General features: G+C 39.4%; 1 protein-coding gene across 3 annotated transcripts in view; it reads right to left on the reverse strand.

Moving 5' to 3' along the window:
* Nucleotides 1-315: 315 nt before the first annotated feature.
* LOC128606066 (von Willebrand factor A domain-containing protein 7-like) overlaps nt 316-16383 on the reverse strand; it is a 79278-nt gene continuing 63210 nt past the window's right edge. For 2 of the 3 annotated variants that reach the window (XM_053622062.1, XM_053622061.1), the window contains exons 14-15: nt 1685-1978; nt 316-1187 (exon numbers count right to left, since the gene is read on the reverse strand). In XM_053622062.1, coding sequence (XP_053478037.1) covers nt 798-1187; nt 1685-1978 — 684 coding nt within the window. In that variant the 3' untranslated portion in view covers nt 316-797. Of the gene's footprint in view, nt 1188-1684; nt 1979-2902; nt 3169-3255; nt 3349-3499; nt 3653-3775; nt 3909-4660; nt 4874-5076; nt 5194-5999; nt 6113-7459; nt 7630-7936; nt 8118-8330; nt 8445-16383 lie in introns of all 3 variants that reach the window. The other variant, XM_053622060.1, reaches the window with a different exon arrangement.

Below are 16383 nucleotides of genomic sequence, written 5' to 3' on the forward strand. Positions count from 1 at the left end.
TTGTAGGCTACAGAGTGTTCCATTCTTTCAGCAATCAGTTATAGGCCTAACATAGGCTATTCAAGGGGGGCTCAAAGATGACCACATCAAAATATTTTTATTTTACTCATTTATTTATTTAAAGTTATATTGTGCCTTGTTGGTAGCTTATGCCTGCTGGAATGAAAAAAAAAATGTTCAGTGTTAAATAAATATTTTTAAATTGTTGTTTTTGTAATTGATTTTTTCATTGATAAGCAAGACAAAATAGTAAAAAGCACATTTTGACTATTTAATTTATGCAATGGTGAAAAAAGTGGCAAAATAAATGCAAAAAATGTGAAAAAAACGTGTCATTATCTAATCAGTATATCAGTAATCAATATATAGTTTTGAAGAAAAAAGAAAAATTTAAGCACAATGACTGTATAATGGAATAAATGTTTCAAATTACTTTGCACCAGTTAAGTAACATCACCTTATCATCATTTGTATATCTCTTTGCATTTCAAGTGGAAGCACTGATAGGAATTTCTTTAACCAACTTAACATAACCGTTATCTATGTGCATTGACATTTAATTATTCATATAAAATACAGTACTACCCTTCAATAAAACACTACTACATTCAGAGTTTAAAATCAGTGAGTATATTCGGCAAGTAAGATTTCCTTCTAGTTATTTACTGATTTGGTTAGTGTTTATTTCATATTTTCACTACTCACTCTGAAAAAAACCCAAAACATTACTGAGCAGGTATTATGTAGACCTAAATATTCTGATATTATTCCATTTCAGATACATTTAGATTTTTTTCTTACAGCTGCATGAATCGGTAAATTGAGACTCCTATATTAAGCCAAAGGCAGACTGGTAAAAACAAGCAAAATTCTGCACTATAAGTGAGGATGCTTGATGCAGCAGATTTGAAGCAGGTGGCAACATTTCCCACTGTATCCACAGCAACCAATTCCAAGTCTCGGAAACAGCAAGAGGAGTCATAAACTGCCATAGTGACATTCACGCCTGTGGCATTGAGCTCACTGGTGATGCTGAGTATGCCATTTCCCTTGAGGGCTCTCATGCTCTGAATACCTGACCCATCAGTCACATTGGCAGTGAGGTACCATGAGGAGAGACTGCAGTTGTCTGAGCAGTTAGAATTTAGAGTAACTGCCTCACATACTGGAGGAATAACATCTTTTACCTTAAAGAAGTAGAAAAACATTTACATTTCTACACAAGTTGTCGGTAATGACTAAAAACATCATCAAAGCATGACATTCACGGTGTAAGAAAAATCACACCTAGCTAAGTTTTTAGACATCTTTAAGTATACTGTTTTTATTATCATGTTTTTAGACATCTTTAAGTATACTGTTTTTACTATCATGGTTCTGCCCATATGGCTTCTTCCAGTTGAGGTGTCAAAATATACTATAGGCAGAAACAAACACATTTGTCCAAAATCTGATATTTTATCATTTTTGGATGTTTGCCAGATTTTAGCCAAAGTGTCATCCACTGGGTTTTCCAGACCACACGTATCAGAAATAATGATGAGTTCAGCAATGGTAAAGAGTTTTGGTTAATAGTCAATTCTGAAAGCTAAATGGCCTTCTATTCAACTACTTAATTTAAAAACTGACTATTTGTTTGGCAGAGTCCTGGAATATCTAATGTAATGTACTGTAAGTAAATTACCGCAGCAACAATAGCAATGCGCAGCACAGCATAGTTGAAGTCACTTCCATCCGGTGCTTCGACTTCAATTGTCAGAGTGACATCAATTCCAGAGGAAGTATTTTCAGGAACAGTCAGAGTTACTGTGGCATTGGCACTGTCCCCACTCTTGAGAGTTATGGATGTGTTAAAGCGAGTGTCAAAATTGCGATCATTGCTGACTCTGATATTAAATCTTCCTCCAGAGCTCTTGGTTGTGAGTGTGAAAGGCAGAGTGAATTGTTTTCCTGGTTCAATTGTTCCAACAGGTTGAGTCTGTCAGTAAATAGAAAGGAAATCAATTTTTTCCCCAATAAAGAACATATTTTAAAATGAACATACTACTACTACTACTACTACTACTACTACTAATAATAATAATAATAATTATAATAATTATTATTTATTTTCTTTTTTAGACAAACACAGAAGACACATAGGAACCTTACTGTAATTGTATGTTTTCTTTTTATGAATATTATTATACTTTGATATGGGAGTCTTTGGCAGCCCATAAAGCACTTGGAATGCTTTTTTATAAAATTTGAAACAGTGACTACTGAAACATTGTTAGAGTGGCCATTGGGTTCTTGGTAACTTCACTGATCAAGGCCCTTCTAGCCCTGTTATGGCCAGCTCTAAGAAAAGTCCTGGTGATTCCAAACATCTTCCATTTCAAATGGATGGAGCCCACTGTGCTCTTGCGAAGTCAACGTTTTTGAAATGGTTTTATACTCTCACACAGATCTAGGCCTCAAAACAATTTAATCTTATACGTCTACAGACAGATCCTTGATTCCATAGCTGGTTCTTGGTTCTTGCAACGTGAATTGTGGGACCTTACACATACAGGTGTGTTTCTTTCTAAATCATTTCCAATCCATTGAATTTGCCAGAGGTGGACTCCAGCTGTTCAGGACTTGAATTCAGTTTGGATTGTCTTAGCCAAGTGTCTGAATACTTATCTGAATAAGATATTTCAGGTTTTTAATTTTAATTAATTTACAAAAAAAATTCCAAAAACATTTTTTTACTTAGTGATTATAGATTATTGTGTCTAGATAAATTGGCAATTTCATTTGAAATTTAATATAAGTGAAGGTATATCTGAGCAATAATGTGACATATTCAGACCAAACTTTGTACATAATAATAATAATAATAAAGTTTGAGTGGGAATTTATTTGTATTGAAACTTACAATAATGGTCACACTTGATGTTTGGAATCGAGTTGGTGACTGTCTCTGAAAGTTATCTGAGGATCTAGAGGAACTGATCTGTCCAGCCACACGAACAGTAAACTCTCCTGCTGGAATGCTGTTGAAGGTCACTAAATACTTCCCACTAGTTACCTCTTCTATTATCCCATTAAAAGAGTTTGAACTTGAATCTGCCACCAGAGACACCTCTGTAGGCTTCACACTGTCCCCACCGACCATTGACACCAGCAGGGTTACATTGTTGTCTGAATTAAAGAAAAAGTTCAAGAAAGAAGAAACATTAGTTTTAAATGAGCTTTTCAGTGATTTTCACTTTTGATGAGTTCACTTACTTGCTGCAGGCCTGCTTTTTAATTGAGCATAGCTTGCATGAAGCCCTTCTGAAGGTTCTACAAAGTCAAAGAGGAAGTCAACCTCGCTTTGACCTGGATAGTGAATAATAATAAAAAAAAAACAGTCAATTATTTGCTGACAATGTCTGAACATTTTCAGAAACATTAACCGCAGTTTCCTTCATTATTGAGATTTATTTATTCACAGCTAAGCAGGAAAGATCTACAAAGAGAGTGATTTTACCAACAACTCTGATGGTGTAGGGCTGTACTGAGTTAATATTGAGGAGCCACAGTCCAGCCTTTTCTGCGATATTTGGACGAACTGTGTGAAAGTTACCAACTTTCTGAATGATCCCCAAAGCCCCATTCAGCTCTGTGCTGGTCTGTGAGACTCCTGGGTTAGATAACAACATTATTATAAAGGTTTAGCATAGTATTGCATAATATTGGCATTGCATGAGGTTCTGAGTGGTATTTCAGAATAAGGGTTTATTGGTTAATTTTACAATCTACACACCTGATGGACTAGTGATGGTGTAATCTGGAGAGTTGCCTGTGATATAAATTGTCAGATTTTGCAAAGAAAAATCCACAATGACTGAGAAGCTTTCAGCTTTTGTAGAGTTTCTTACAGCCTGGAATAGAGTGACCTGAAGAAGCAGAAAAGTGAGTGTTCACTGAAAAAAATATTCATACTGTAGCTCAATATATTTAAATTAAGAGCAGAATTTCCTGTTATTTAATGAGTTTAACATAAAGCTGACATCATTTACATATTTACTATTTGTTGAAATTGCACATTTTACTTTAAATTTCTGTAATATTCTGCCCTTAATTTAAATAGGTTGACCTATTAATTATTTGTTTTAGTGTTGTTCATTACTCAATGCATATATTAATCAGTTTAGTTAAAAAAAAACAACTTTGCAGGTTTTTATTCCTACATTTCCAGAGCCACATCATCTTTCACCTATTAAATCAGCTGATCTAGGCCTTAAATCCATTCTCAAGTGTGGCTCCTGTTTGGATGGAACAGAAACCTGCAGCTTCACCAACCCTTTCATTATTTATTAAAATAATTTATGCATGATTTAATAAAGTAGGCAGAGTGAGGTACAACAGTGGCTGGACTGTTTTTGCAGGTTTGTGGGAAGCTAAGCCAAAGAATGCCAACTGAAATAACTGAAAGAAAAACATTATCAAAGCATGTCTTTGATGGTAACATTCATTCTTTCATTCATATACATCAATATAAGTGCTATATACTGTTCAGGGTCGTAATGGATCTGACACCAGGAATACACCCTAAATGGGATGCCAGTCCAAGTCATGGTTATAATGCAACTAATAGTGAGCCATTTAAGGTAGCATTATGTTATTATTAAAGTATTCCTTTAATTACCAGTGTAGATCTGGAGGTAACCGCGATAATGTTAGTTGCTTGGGACAGTGTGTCTTTGGTGACTTCAATAGCATGGCCCCCAGAGACCTGCGCCAGCTCCTGGTAGACCTGTGAATTGAAAAGCTGAGGGGAGGCTTGTTGTTGGTCATCTGCACGCTCGCCACTTCTTCTGCGACTCCGAGAACTAACGGAGGTAGTTAGCATGAAAGTCACCTTCAGATTTGGAATGGAAGAAGATTTAATCATATTGGTCTCTATATTGCACATTATCTCATGTTTAAATAAATGTGTCATGATGAAGGCAAAATGAAGAATAAATGATAAGTACATATTATATGATTTGCTAAAATTCTGAAAAATTCTAAGTAGTATCATGAATAGTTGACGTGTGTATATGAAAATTTGCATGTACTCACCACAGACTTTGTTCTCTCAATCAGTGCTTGCACAGCATTTTTCAACCCTTTATCTTTTGCATCAGCATCGGTGAAAACAAAAATCTTTGTCTGTGGTGGAGATCCAGTGAGGGCAAGCTGAAACAAAAAGTATGCAATGAGTATTACTTGTATTCTTGTAATTCGTAAAGGCTTAGGGAATTTTGACTGATTGATTTTCAGACTGCGTGACTGATGGGCTAACTGACCAACTGACTTACTGAGTGGCGAACGGACTGATTGTCTGAGTGACTAACTTACTAACTGACCAACAGGAAAAATAATTGACACACTGGTTGAAAAAAAAAGTCACTGTCACACCATGAATGATTACGCCCAGTGTGAATAGCTCCATAGGGATCTATTGTTTTGATTCAAGAGCGTCATTGCATCAAACGTTCGTGTAGCTTAATCATGCCCAGTGTGAAAGGACCTTAACTGAGTGGCTGACAGACTGACTGACTGTCTGACTGAGAATCTGTCTGAATAGGTGACTGGTTGACTTACTGACAAAATGAAAGCGTGACTGATTGAACCAATTGTTAAAAAAAACAACGGTGACTAGTGCACCCTGTGACTAGTGACTAAAAGGTGACTAAAATGTGATTAGTGCACCCGGTCCATCTATAAAAGTGAATAAAATATTAAAAGAAGTCAATATGGTATAAATAAACAGACTCAACCTTAAACATGAACAGCCAACTTAAAAAAGTTTTTTGCCTTATTTTTGAAATAATAAGGCTCTTTTTAAATATCTTTTTAGAATTAGAAGATTGCTTTATTTTGCAAACAACATAATAGAAATGAATCAAAGAATGAATAATGACATTAAACAAAACTTATTTCAATAACATGCCATTTAAAGACCACACAACATGTTAGCAAGTTATGTTACTCTAACATACCTGGAGTGCTGAGAGACACATTTCAGAAGAATCTCCTCCACCAACAGCTGTAAGTGCACTGAGTTGCTGTTTAAACACATTAGAATCAGTTGTTCTTGTAAGTGAGCCATAATCTGAAAGAATGTGTAAAAACAGAGAAAATTGTTTGTTTGTTTGTTTATATCAGTACATTGTACTATGGTACTGCATTCTCTTAATCATTTCGGATATGCTCAGATAATAATGTACTGAACATTATTCTTTATTATGATGGCCATAGATAATACTTATTCCTGATTTGCAGTGAAAAAGACAGGAACCAAAAAATTACATTAATATATAACGTAGAAATTGCTGTAATTGTAAGTCTAAAAGCTGTAATTCCCCACAACAGCTTTACAACATTGTCCTAATGCTGTTAATTTGTGGTTTCTGAATATATTTTCCCCATCCATTTTGTTTTTCAATCATATTTTTATGCTTATCAATACATATTTTTTATCCTCATACATTTTGCTGTACTTGTTACAAGTACAAAATTAAGACATTATGTGCTTATATTTGAAGTTGATGTACTATACACTGGAAGTATATCAAATAACAAAAACAAAAGTCTCTGAATACTTATTTCCACAAACTGTAACTATAAATTGATAGTGTATTACATGAAATTCTGTAATTAATAAAAATTTTAATTACTAGCAACTGCTGTGGCATAAGATGAATAAAACATGACTTGACATGCTGTTTTTAGGAAAAAAAAATTAACAGGTGGTGTGATGTGGCTTGATATGAAGTTAAAAGTGAGTTACTTTTACAACTCTGAACCGCAAAGGAAGAATTTCATTGTACTGTCTGTACAACTGTCTGTTCTCGGTTTTAGTCTTATTTATGTACAGTCCCCTTCAAAACTATTGGAATGACACAGCCAATTCGTTTGTCATTTGGGTTTGAGATCAAATAGGAGATGAATCTATTTCATTTTATTTATAAGTAGATGTGTTAAATGACATAGAACATAGCACATTTTGTATCAGACCATCCGATTTGTAGGTGAGCAAAAATACTGGAACGTGACGGACAGGTGCTTCTTGTTACCCAGGTGTGTCCTGCTAGATTGATTGTTTAAACAATAAATAGCTCTGAACATCTACTCTTGGTTTTAGTTTCAACTGTGAAGACTGCATTTGTTGTTAAAAAGGATAAGCCAACACTGAGATCAGAGAGCTCTCTAAGGGAGAAAAACAAGACATTTTGAAGCTAAGAAAAGAGGGAAAATCAATCAGAAGTATTGAAGAAACATTGGGCATAGCCAGTGCAACAATTTGGAATGTCCTGAAGAAGAAAGAAACCACTGGTGCAGTGAGCAACAGACACTGAATGGTTCGACCAAGAAAAACAACAGCTGATGACAGAAACACCCAGCATGCTATTTAGAATTAGAAATATATAAAAGGCTGCATTCTAGGAATCAATCTTACCAGGGTCATTAAATGGCACCAGGATGTATTGTGAAGTTTGAGTTGCAGTTTCTGTATTACTGTCAATAATGGATGAAATAACTCTCCTGACTTTGTCAATTTCTTCAGACATGCTGCTAGTGGTGTCGATAACAAAGCACAGCACTGAAGTCTGGCGGAGTCTCAACATTCTAAAAGATGACAAACAAGAAAAGTGACATACATAACTGTAATAATTTATCAGATAAACCTGCAGAGGCAGTGGAAATGACTACTGTGTCAACTTTAAACGTCTTTAAAATGTGTGACAAACCCTGACATCTTTAACATTATTCTTGAGGAATCATTAAAGTATTGTTGTGAATAACAGGTGGGAAATGTGATACCAGAAAACATCTACTTAAATAAGCAAGTACATAGCAGTGGGTATGTGTGTATGCTTTTATTTATATCACTGCTTAAATCCTATTTTATACATTGAAAGACTTTCTCTGATACCTAAGAAACTCAGCATCTCCAACTGCTGCTCTAATGTCCTGCAGTAGCTCTCTTGTAGCAGCAGTGGCCACTGATGCTGCCACTTCATGTAGATAACCGTGGCTGGAGGTTGTAGTATCCTTATTTATGCCACCTTGCCCCAGACTTGATGGATCAAATGATCCTCCATGACTGCACTTTCCTTAAGATGAAATGAAAATGAGCAAATACAAAATATTTGATTTGTTTGTCAGAGTGAATAAAATTGGTATAAATATTTTTTGTGGAAATTAAACAATTTTTTAGAGGGCAAATGGAAAATATGAATAAAAATCATTTGACAATTTTCTATAACTTCATCTCAGCCCTATTACTTCTGAATTTATTTATTTGCTTAAACTATTTAAAGCATTACCTTTTGGTTTGAACAAGCCAAAGTATCCTGATGTTAGTTTCTGCTGTGCGGTGACCTCCCCCAGAATGTTTCCTATGCAGACGCCATCATTACATTTGCTGCATGTTTCTGAATCTGCCAAAACAGGTAAAATATCTGTCACCTAATATGTGAACTATGTTAGCTATAAGCCCCAGCACATTGCATGTTCCCTACCATTGTCACCTGTCTCATTTCACCCTGATTAGCACAAATAATAAACTTTATTTTATAAAGTGCCTTTAAAAGCAGCTTCTCAAAGCGCTGTACACAAAATAAGCAGTACACAGAAAAAATAAAAAATTATAAAAGTTAATAAGAATAACAACTACAATAATAATAATAATAATAATAATAATAATAATAATAATAATAATAATAAAAGTAGACATCAGCAGTCAAATGCCAGTTTAAAAAAGTATGTCTTGAGTTGAGCTTTAAAAATGCCAAAGGTCTGAGCTTCCCTAAGTTCAAGAGGAACAGAGTTCCAAAGGGAAGGAGCAGAGACAGAAAAAGCCTGCCAACCATAGATTTTAAGCGGGTTTGTGGAACAGTTAACAAATTACACTGTGAGGAGTGCACTTGTTACACCTCGCCGGCAGATGGCACTGTGGCGCGGCTTCTAAGTGGACACGTGACTCTTGTTTTGGTTCGTTCTATTCCTGTTTAGACATTGGCTGATGTGCGAGGGTGTAGCTTGATTTGAGCCAGGTGTCTATATTTAGTTTAATTATGTTGGTTATTTAAACCCCTCGTGTGGCTGCGCACTTCGCGTAGTATTATCGTAGATGTTTGAGTAATAGATATCTGTGTTAACGGTGTAGCATGTATGTGTAGCATGTATGTGTAGCATGTATGTGTAGCATGTATGTGTAGCATGTATGTGTAGCATGTATGTGTAGCATGTATGTGTAGCATGTATGTGTAGCATGCTAGCGGTCTCATTTCCATACCCTGTGTCCTGCCTCGACTTTAGTCTCATGTTTACTCGTATCTAATTCCATAAAGACCGCGTTCCCTGTGTTTGGTTTTTGTTTGTTTGTTTATGAATAAAGACAGCGCTCCTGTGCTTACTTCCTGACTCCAAAGCCCTGCGTGTAATGTTACAGCAGTCTGCGATTTGGGATGTAAGGAGTTAATAAAGCAGATATGTAATGCTTTTTATGTCAGTGTCATAATTTTAAAATCAACATGGAACCTGACCAGGAGCCAGTGCAAGGGCTCCAGAACAGGAGTAATATGATTCTATTTCCTGGTCCCAGTCAGGATCCTGGCAGCAGAGTTTTGTACATATTGCAGTTTACTGATTGTGGATTTAGAAACTCCGGCTAAAACGGTGTTACAGTAATCCAACCGAGTGACAACAAATGAGTTAATCGGTTTTTCAGCTACAGAGAAGTTCAACATTGGGCGCAGTCTCTCTATATTTCTGAGGTGAAAAAAGGATGCTTTAACAGTGCTCTGAATAAAAGAATCAAATGTAAGGCTGGTATCAAAAATTACTCCAAGGTTCTTCATCTTAATTCAAGTCTCTAGAACAGAGCCATCAGCAAATAAAGACAGTGGACCAGCTTTGAGAATGTGCTGACAGGAACCTATAAGCATAACTTCGGTTTTACTGCTACTCAGGCACAGAAAACTATTATTCATTCATGTTCCCTTTCAAAGGGAACTTTGACGTTGCGTTTAGCATAACACTATGGGAGCGCCTCTCGTGTGCGACCGGCATCAGAAGCTTGTGTAAAATCATGCCTATTTATAGGCCTGCCATGATCAGGTGACATGGCAATTAAGCACGTTGCATGATATAAATATGGCAACTTTGAACCATGCCATTAGCCTTTATTATCTTCAGCGAAAGACTGCATGTCAGTTTTTTGTGTAAACAAACAAAAAGACGCTTCATCTCCTCGCTATCTTTTCTCAAAATCACAGAACTCTTCTATCCCTTTAAAAAAAAAGAGAGAAGAAAAAAAAAAGGAATGAGCGAGAGAGAAAAATATGAGTAAGAGAATTCAGTAAGCGTGTTACGGCTTGCTCCCGTTTCATCACCGGGAATAGTGCACACTTTCTGGGTGAAGTGTTTAGGAGTGTAGCATGCGATGACAGCCTCGAGAGCCTGCGCATGGTAATGCCTACATTGAGCAGCTCGGCTTGCGACTCGCGCTCTTCTCAGAAGGTTTCAGAGCCTCGCGGATCTGGGCCGGCCACTGCCGAGGCAGCTAGCCATTTCAGGTTCGGGGGATCTCTTATGGATCCGGAAGAGGAGCCGGAGACGAGTGCTGCTCTATCTCTTGCTCTGTCTTCAGCTCTCCGCTGGATTTTGGCGCTCGCGTCGTGACTCCTCCTTCCGCTATGGAAAACCAAAAGGGGAAGAAGAAAAAAACACACACACACGCACAAAAATAATAGTAATAATTCCTCTCTGACTCCGAGGAGCCAGAAGGGTGTAATTAAATACTGAGAGCAGCATATAAAGAGCTGCTTGAAGTGATTACTAAAGGATGAGCTCTGGATGAGCCTTTTTCTCCCCAGTGAAAGTAAGTCCCTCACACTGCAGAAACTCCCCTTTCTTACAGAAGTGCATGACAAAATATCAGGCTTCTGGGGGAAAACCATGCCTATGCCGTATTTATAACCCCACGATGTTGGATTATTCGGCCATGAACGGCATGGCTACTTGGCTATGCTGAAGGTGGTGTAGACGCTTGCGAGCTACCTCTCTCCATAGACGGCAGGTAATTAGGGGGGCCTGCTTTGCCATCCAAGCCACCGTGTAGGGCAACCGTGGCATTGGTGGGCAAGGTCTATGCGGTAGTAGTCTTGCTTGTGGGTCACTGCAGACAATGACAGTGTTGCAGGCCTACCAAGCAGACCTGCTGAGTGAGCTCGACATAAGGCGGCATTCAACCAGTTTCTTCCCTGTTGTCTCGAGTTCACCCGGGCATCCACGAGTGGAGCCCGGGCCAGCACTAGTGTGAGGGAGACCCAGAAGGCGAGTATGGCAGCCCGCCAATACCCGCGGACAGCCAGGGGAACCGAGCGGCCACAGTCGTGGCCTGCAACTAGGCCTGATCTGAGAATAGTCATAAAGGCCAATCAGGCAAAGAAGAGCGGTCCTGAGGGGCCGTGGAGGGACGTATCAGGGGACATGAGGTTGTTAGGGCAGTTAGCCCCCAGTGCTACTGTAGGACCTCCCCTAGCCAAGGCGGTCCCAAGTTTTCAGTGTTCTCTGGTCAGCGAGCTGCCACAGGCAACGAAAATCTATTTTCCCTCCAATAGAATGTGGAATAGGTAACGTCACTAAAAGACCATCTGGCAGCGTGGAAACTACTGCCAAGTGTGTCTCCATGGGTTCTGTCTACTGTAGAAAAGGGTTACCGGGTCCAGTTTATAGCTCGACCCCCCGGTTCAGAGGTGTGCTTACCACAGACCAGAGCCCAACGTTAGCGCAGGAAGTAAGATCCCTCTTGGACAAAGTGGCCATAGAACATGTACCCCGTTTCCTGAGGGAGGGAGATTTTTACAGCTGTTATTTCCTGGTCCGCAAAAAATAGGAGTATGCGGTCAATTTTAGATCTGCGTCATCTGAACTGTACTCTTCGGACACACAGGTTCAAGATGCTGACGCCCAAACTTATCGTTCCACAGATTCAGTTTGAGGACCGCTTTGTGATGATAGATCTAAAAGGTGCATGTTTCCACATAGAAATATCGCTAACTTTATCCCCTCGCACCTTCACAAAGTGCATGGATGTCATTCTGGCTCCATTGTGACTCCAGGGCATCCATGTACTAAACTACCTGGATGACTGGTTAATTCTAGCACGATCCAGGGAACTGGCGGTTCAACATCAAGATGTTGTTCTCACCCACATGAAGAGCTTGGGGCTCAGGTTGAACCTCAGAAAAGTATGCTTTCCCCAGTGCACTGGGCAACTTTTCTAGGGGTTATAAGGATTCTACTACGATGAGGGTGTTTCTATCCCCAACATGCGTAGGGTCAATCATATCAACACTGAGCAAGATAAAGCTGGATCTTGGGAGACTATTGGCGCTTATGGGCCTAATGCACAGGAGACCGTTCAGTGGCGGCTGAGAAGTTGGGGGAATAATCAGTGTCACGCGGCAATGCCTACGTGCTCTGAGAATTTGAGTGTCCCCGGTTTCTAGCCTTGGGTCACACTCGAGGGGTGTCTCCTTAGCACAAGGCGGTAATGACAGACACCTCCCTCACGGGCTGGAGCGCGGTCTTAGACAGCTGTCCAGCTCATGGTCTCTGGTGCGGACCTCATCTGGAGCGGCATATAAATTGCCTAGAAGTGTAGGCCATATTTCTAGCACTGAAATTCCTTCTTCCTCAATTGAGAGGTCACCATCGTTTTCGGACAACACAGCGGTGGTCTCATATATTGACTACCAGGGAAGATTATGTCCATGCCCCCTGTTCAGGCAGGCGCAACTAATTCTTCTCTGGGCAGAAGGAAAGTTTGTCAGTGAGTGCAATGTACATTCTGGCAATATGGGGGCAGACATCCTGTTGAGGCAGGGGAATTGGTGGCTCCATCCACATGTGGTGGAGTCCTTATGGCGAGGTTTGGCCAAGTGGGACTGCATGTGTTCGCCTCTGAGGAGACAACACACGGCCTGCTGTGGTTCACCCTCACTCCTCCTGCACAATTAGGGCTGGACGCCATGGTGCGCATGTGGCCGAGGTCACATCTGTACGCTTCCCCCCGTCGCTCTGCTCCCACAAGTTCTAGCCTGCTAGATGGCACTCCTTGGGAGATTCCCATCAGCAGGGATCCACTGTAGACCCAGTGAGCTACGCAATAGCTACAGTCCTGGAGTTCTTACAAGAACATTTCTCAGGCCCATCTGCAAGCCGGCCATACTTTCCTGGGACCTTTCTGTGCTCCTGGAAGGTCTGCCAGGTGCCCCATTTGAGCCCTTAGAGTGGATCTACTGTCTCAAGCCGGAGGGCTAATTATCACCCTCGGCCAGAACTATGGAAACTGTAGGTCTGACCCCTGAGGGGCACCAGCTCATAGATTCTGGTCTCACAACTGAGGTTGTAGAGACCATGTTAAACGCTAGAGCACCACCCACAAGGAAATTGTATGCACTCAATTGGCAGCTTTGTGTCTGGTGGTGTGAGGAACACCAGCTAGACCCAGTGAACTGGGCAATAGCTAAAGTCCTGGAGTTCTTACAAGAACATTTCTCAGTGGGGTTGGCTCCTTCTACAATCAGGGTTTATGTGGCCGCCATTTTGGCCAGCCATTCCCCTGTTGATGGAGCCTCTGTGGGGCAACATCCTTTAACTTCGAGGTTCATGCATGGTGTCAGGTGGCTGAGGCCGATCTGCATTCTGCACATACCTTCCTGGGACCTTTCTGTGGTCCTGAAAGGTCTGTCAGGGGCCCCATTTGAGCCCTTAGAGTCAGCCTCTGAGAAGCTTCTGACTCTGAAGGTAGCTCTTCTGCTGGCCCTGACATCTCTCAAGCGAGAAGGAGATCTACAAGCTCTCTCTGTTGCCCCTTCCTGCCTTGACTTTGCCACTGGATTGGCCAAGGCATTCCTGTACCCTATGCCGGATTATATTCCTAAGGTGCCTACATCGGCTGCCCACCCTGTGGTGTTGCAGGCTTTCTGCCCTCCTCCATTCCCCAAACTGGAACAAGAGAGAAAGCACCTGTAAGGGTGCTCCAGTAAGGGCTCTCTTTACTTATGTCAACCGCTCTGGCCAGAACGAGATGTTGTGTAGCTTTGTCATGCCAGGGCAGGCCTGTGAATTGCATCTTCGCTTCAGATAATAGAGGCTAATGGCGCAGTTCATAGGTGCCATATTTATATCACGCGACGCGCTTAATTGCCACATCACCTAATCATGGCAGGCCTATAAATAGGCATGATTTTACACAAGCTTCAGATGTCTGCTTCACTCAACTCTCCAATCTCACAAACCTTTTATTGATCCCGCTAAATTACCTGAACCTGCGACTGTGACCTGCTCGTGTAGACATTGCGGCATCGGGCGGAGTAAATTAATAATAATGCTAAGGCTACAAGGTGGGTTTTAATTCAAACTTCTTTATTAAATAATTCCTCACCAATCATAATTAAGAGTAGTAACTGTTCAGTCTGTACACATACAGTATGCTGCTGCTCTCCTTAATTCTTCACCAACTCTAATAGACAGCGCATTCACTTCATTTAAACTCAGGGTTGCCAGAAATCACTAGAAAAGTCAACTCCAGTTTCCATGATCTGATTTAATCCCCCCCCCCCCCCCCCCCCAAAAAAAAAGACAATATCATCAGCAGACATGGCAACACTGTACTGGGGGAACCGGTCTAAAAGGAACAACTGATAAACAAACAAAAATAAAACTAATAAAATATAAAGACAGAAAATTGCTTAGTTATAAATTAATCATTTAATTTAAAAAATAGATATTATAATAACTTCATAAAATGTAAATAAAATGAGAAATGAAATAATGTTTAATTACTATGGGTTGCATTTAATACCAATTTGACATTAAGCTTGGTAGGCTTTTCCTTAGAAGGCTATTAGCCTTCTTCCTAATATGGATCATTTTTGTGTTAGTCTACTTTTAATTAGGACTCTTTATTGTTTAAGATATTTAAAAATAAATATTTCATGCTTGTTTATTTATCGATTAACCAACAGTATTTCTCATTGCTATTATTTTAGATCAGTTAACAGTTACCATGAACAGAGAGCTTACATTTAACTGTTTATGACAGACCTCTTGATTAAAGCTTAAACAACAACAAAAAAGATTGGTATCTGGATCGGTATCGGCTGTAAACATCTGGATCGGCGCATCCCTAATGAACACCATTAAACTAAAGTGATTTGCATCTGACGGGTAAATGAACTCACCCAATCACATCCTATATGAGATTATTCAGATATATACACAATATACACCGAGCAGTTTGAGAACTGACTCCAGCCCAGAACCATGACAGTGGAAAATGTCTAATAGTGTAGCTTTAAATATATTTAAGAGGAGCAGACTTCAAAGACTGAACATTGCAGTTTATTGCATTTGTTTACAAGGTGGAACAGGTTAACAGTTGTGTTTTGCATACAGCCTGTAAAATTAACTGAAAATATTACATTTAGTTTATCAGAAGGTAAATTAATGTGTCATGGCTCACACTATTTTCCTAAATTCTGTCATAATTGACAAGCTCAAGCTTTCTCATGCCTACTTGTGTGTTATATTGTGGCACATTAATTTTACCATCTCTAAACAAAAAACCTAAACGTCAACCATGCTCCAAAATTTTTGGCTGTGCTCCTAAATTTTTGTAATTAGGAGCAAAAAGAAATTGTTACCGTAGAGCCCTGAAACTGGTTCACGTATGCTGTGCACAATTCCCCCCAAAAAAACGTGGATGATGATGATTCATCCACAGAGTAAATCCATATTGTGGAAAATGTTTTAAATCAAGTTTGGAAAAGTTTGTGGGAAGCTTGGTGATGGTGACACTGAAGTCGAGCGACTGTGGTATAGTTTGTTTATAGTGTACGGTTAGCTTTTTATTTCTGCTGATTGTATTTAAGCTTCAAACTTCATAAAAGTTGTGTTCATTTGTGAAAATGATCTTGATGGACAAAGCATGTTAGTAATGTAAACTTTTGTTGATCACAGAGCTTATTTTGTGCAATAATGAAAAAAAGCCTATGGGAAAATCCTATTGGGTTTTTGTTGAGGGAACCGGTGTGATGCTAACTTCCGGGTTCCGGTACAAAATGATGTCATCCCTGCACCGCTCTATTGGGTGATTTGGCTGCGTCTCTCTTCCTGTAAACACTGTTATTGCCTTTTCTGCATAGGCCAGAATTGTTTTCATTTGGTTGCATATTGTTATATTTGATTGTATATTTTCATTTGGTTGATGGCATTTTGATTATCCTATATTTTGGGTACAATTTTATTTATATTTTGCTTCTATGAGATGATGCACTTTAACGACCCATCTAAAATCAATTAACA

Source organism: Ictalurus furcatus, chromosome 3, assembly GCF_023375685.1.
Source record: "Ictalurus furcatus strain D&B chromosome 3, Billie_1.0, whole genome shotgun sequence".
Lineage (NCBI taxonomy): Eukaryota > Metazoa > Chordata > Actinopteri > Siluriformes > Ictaluridae > Ictalurus > Ictalurus furcatus.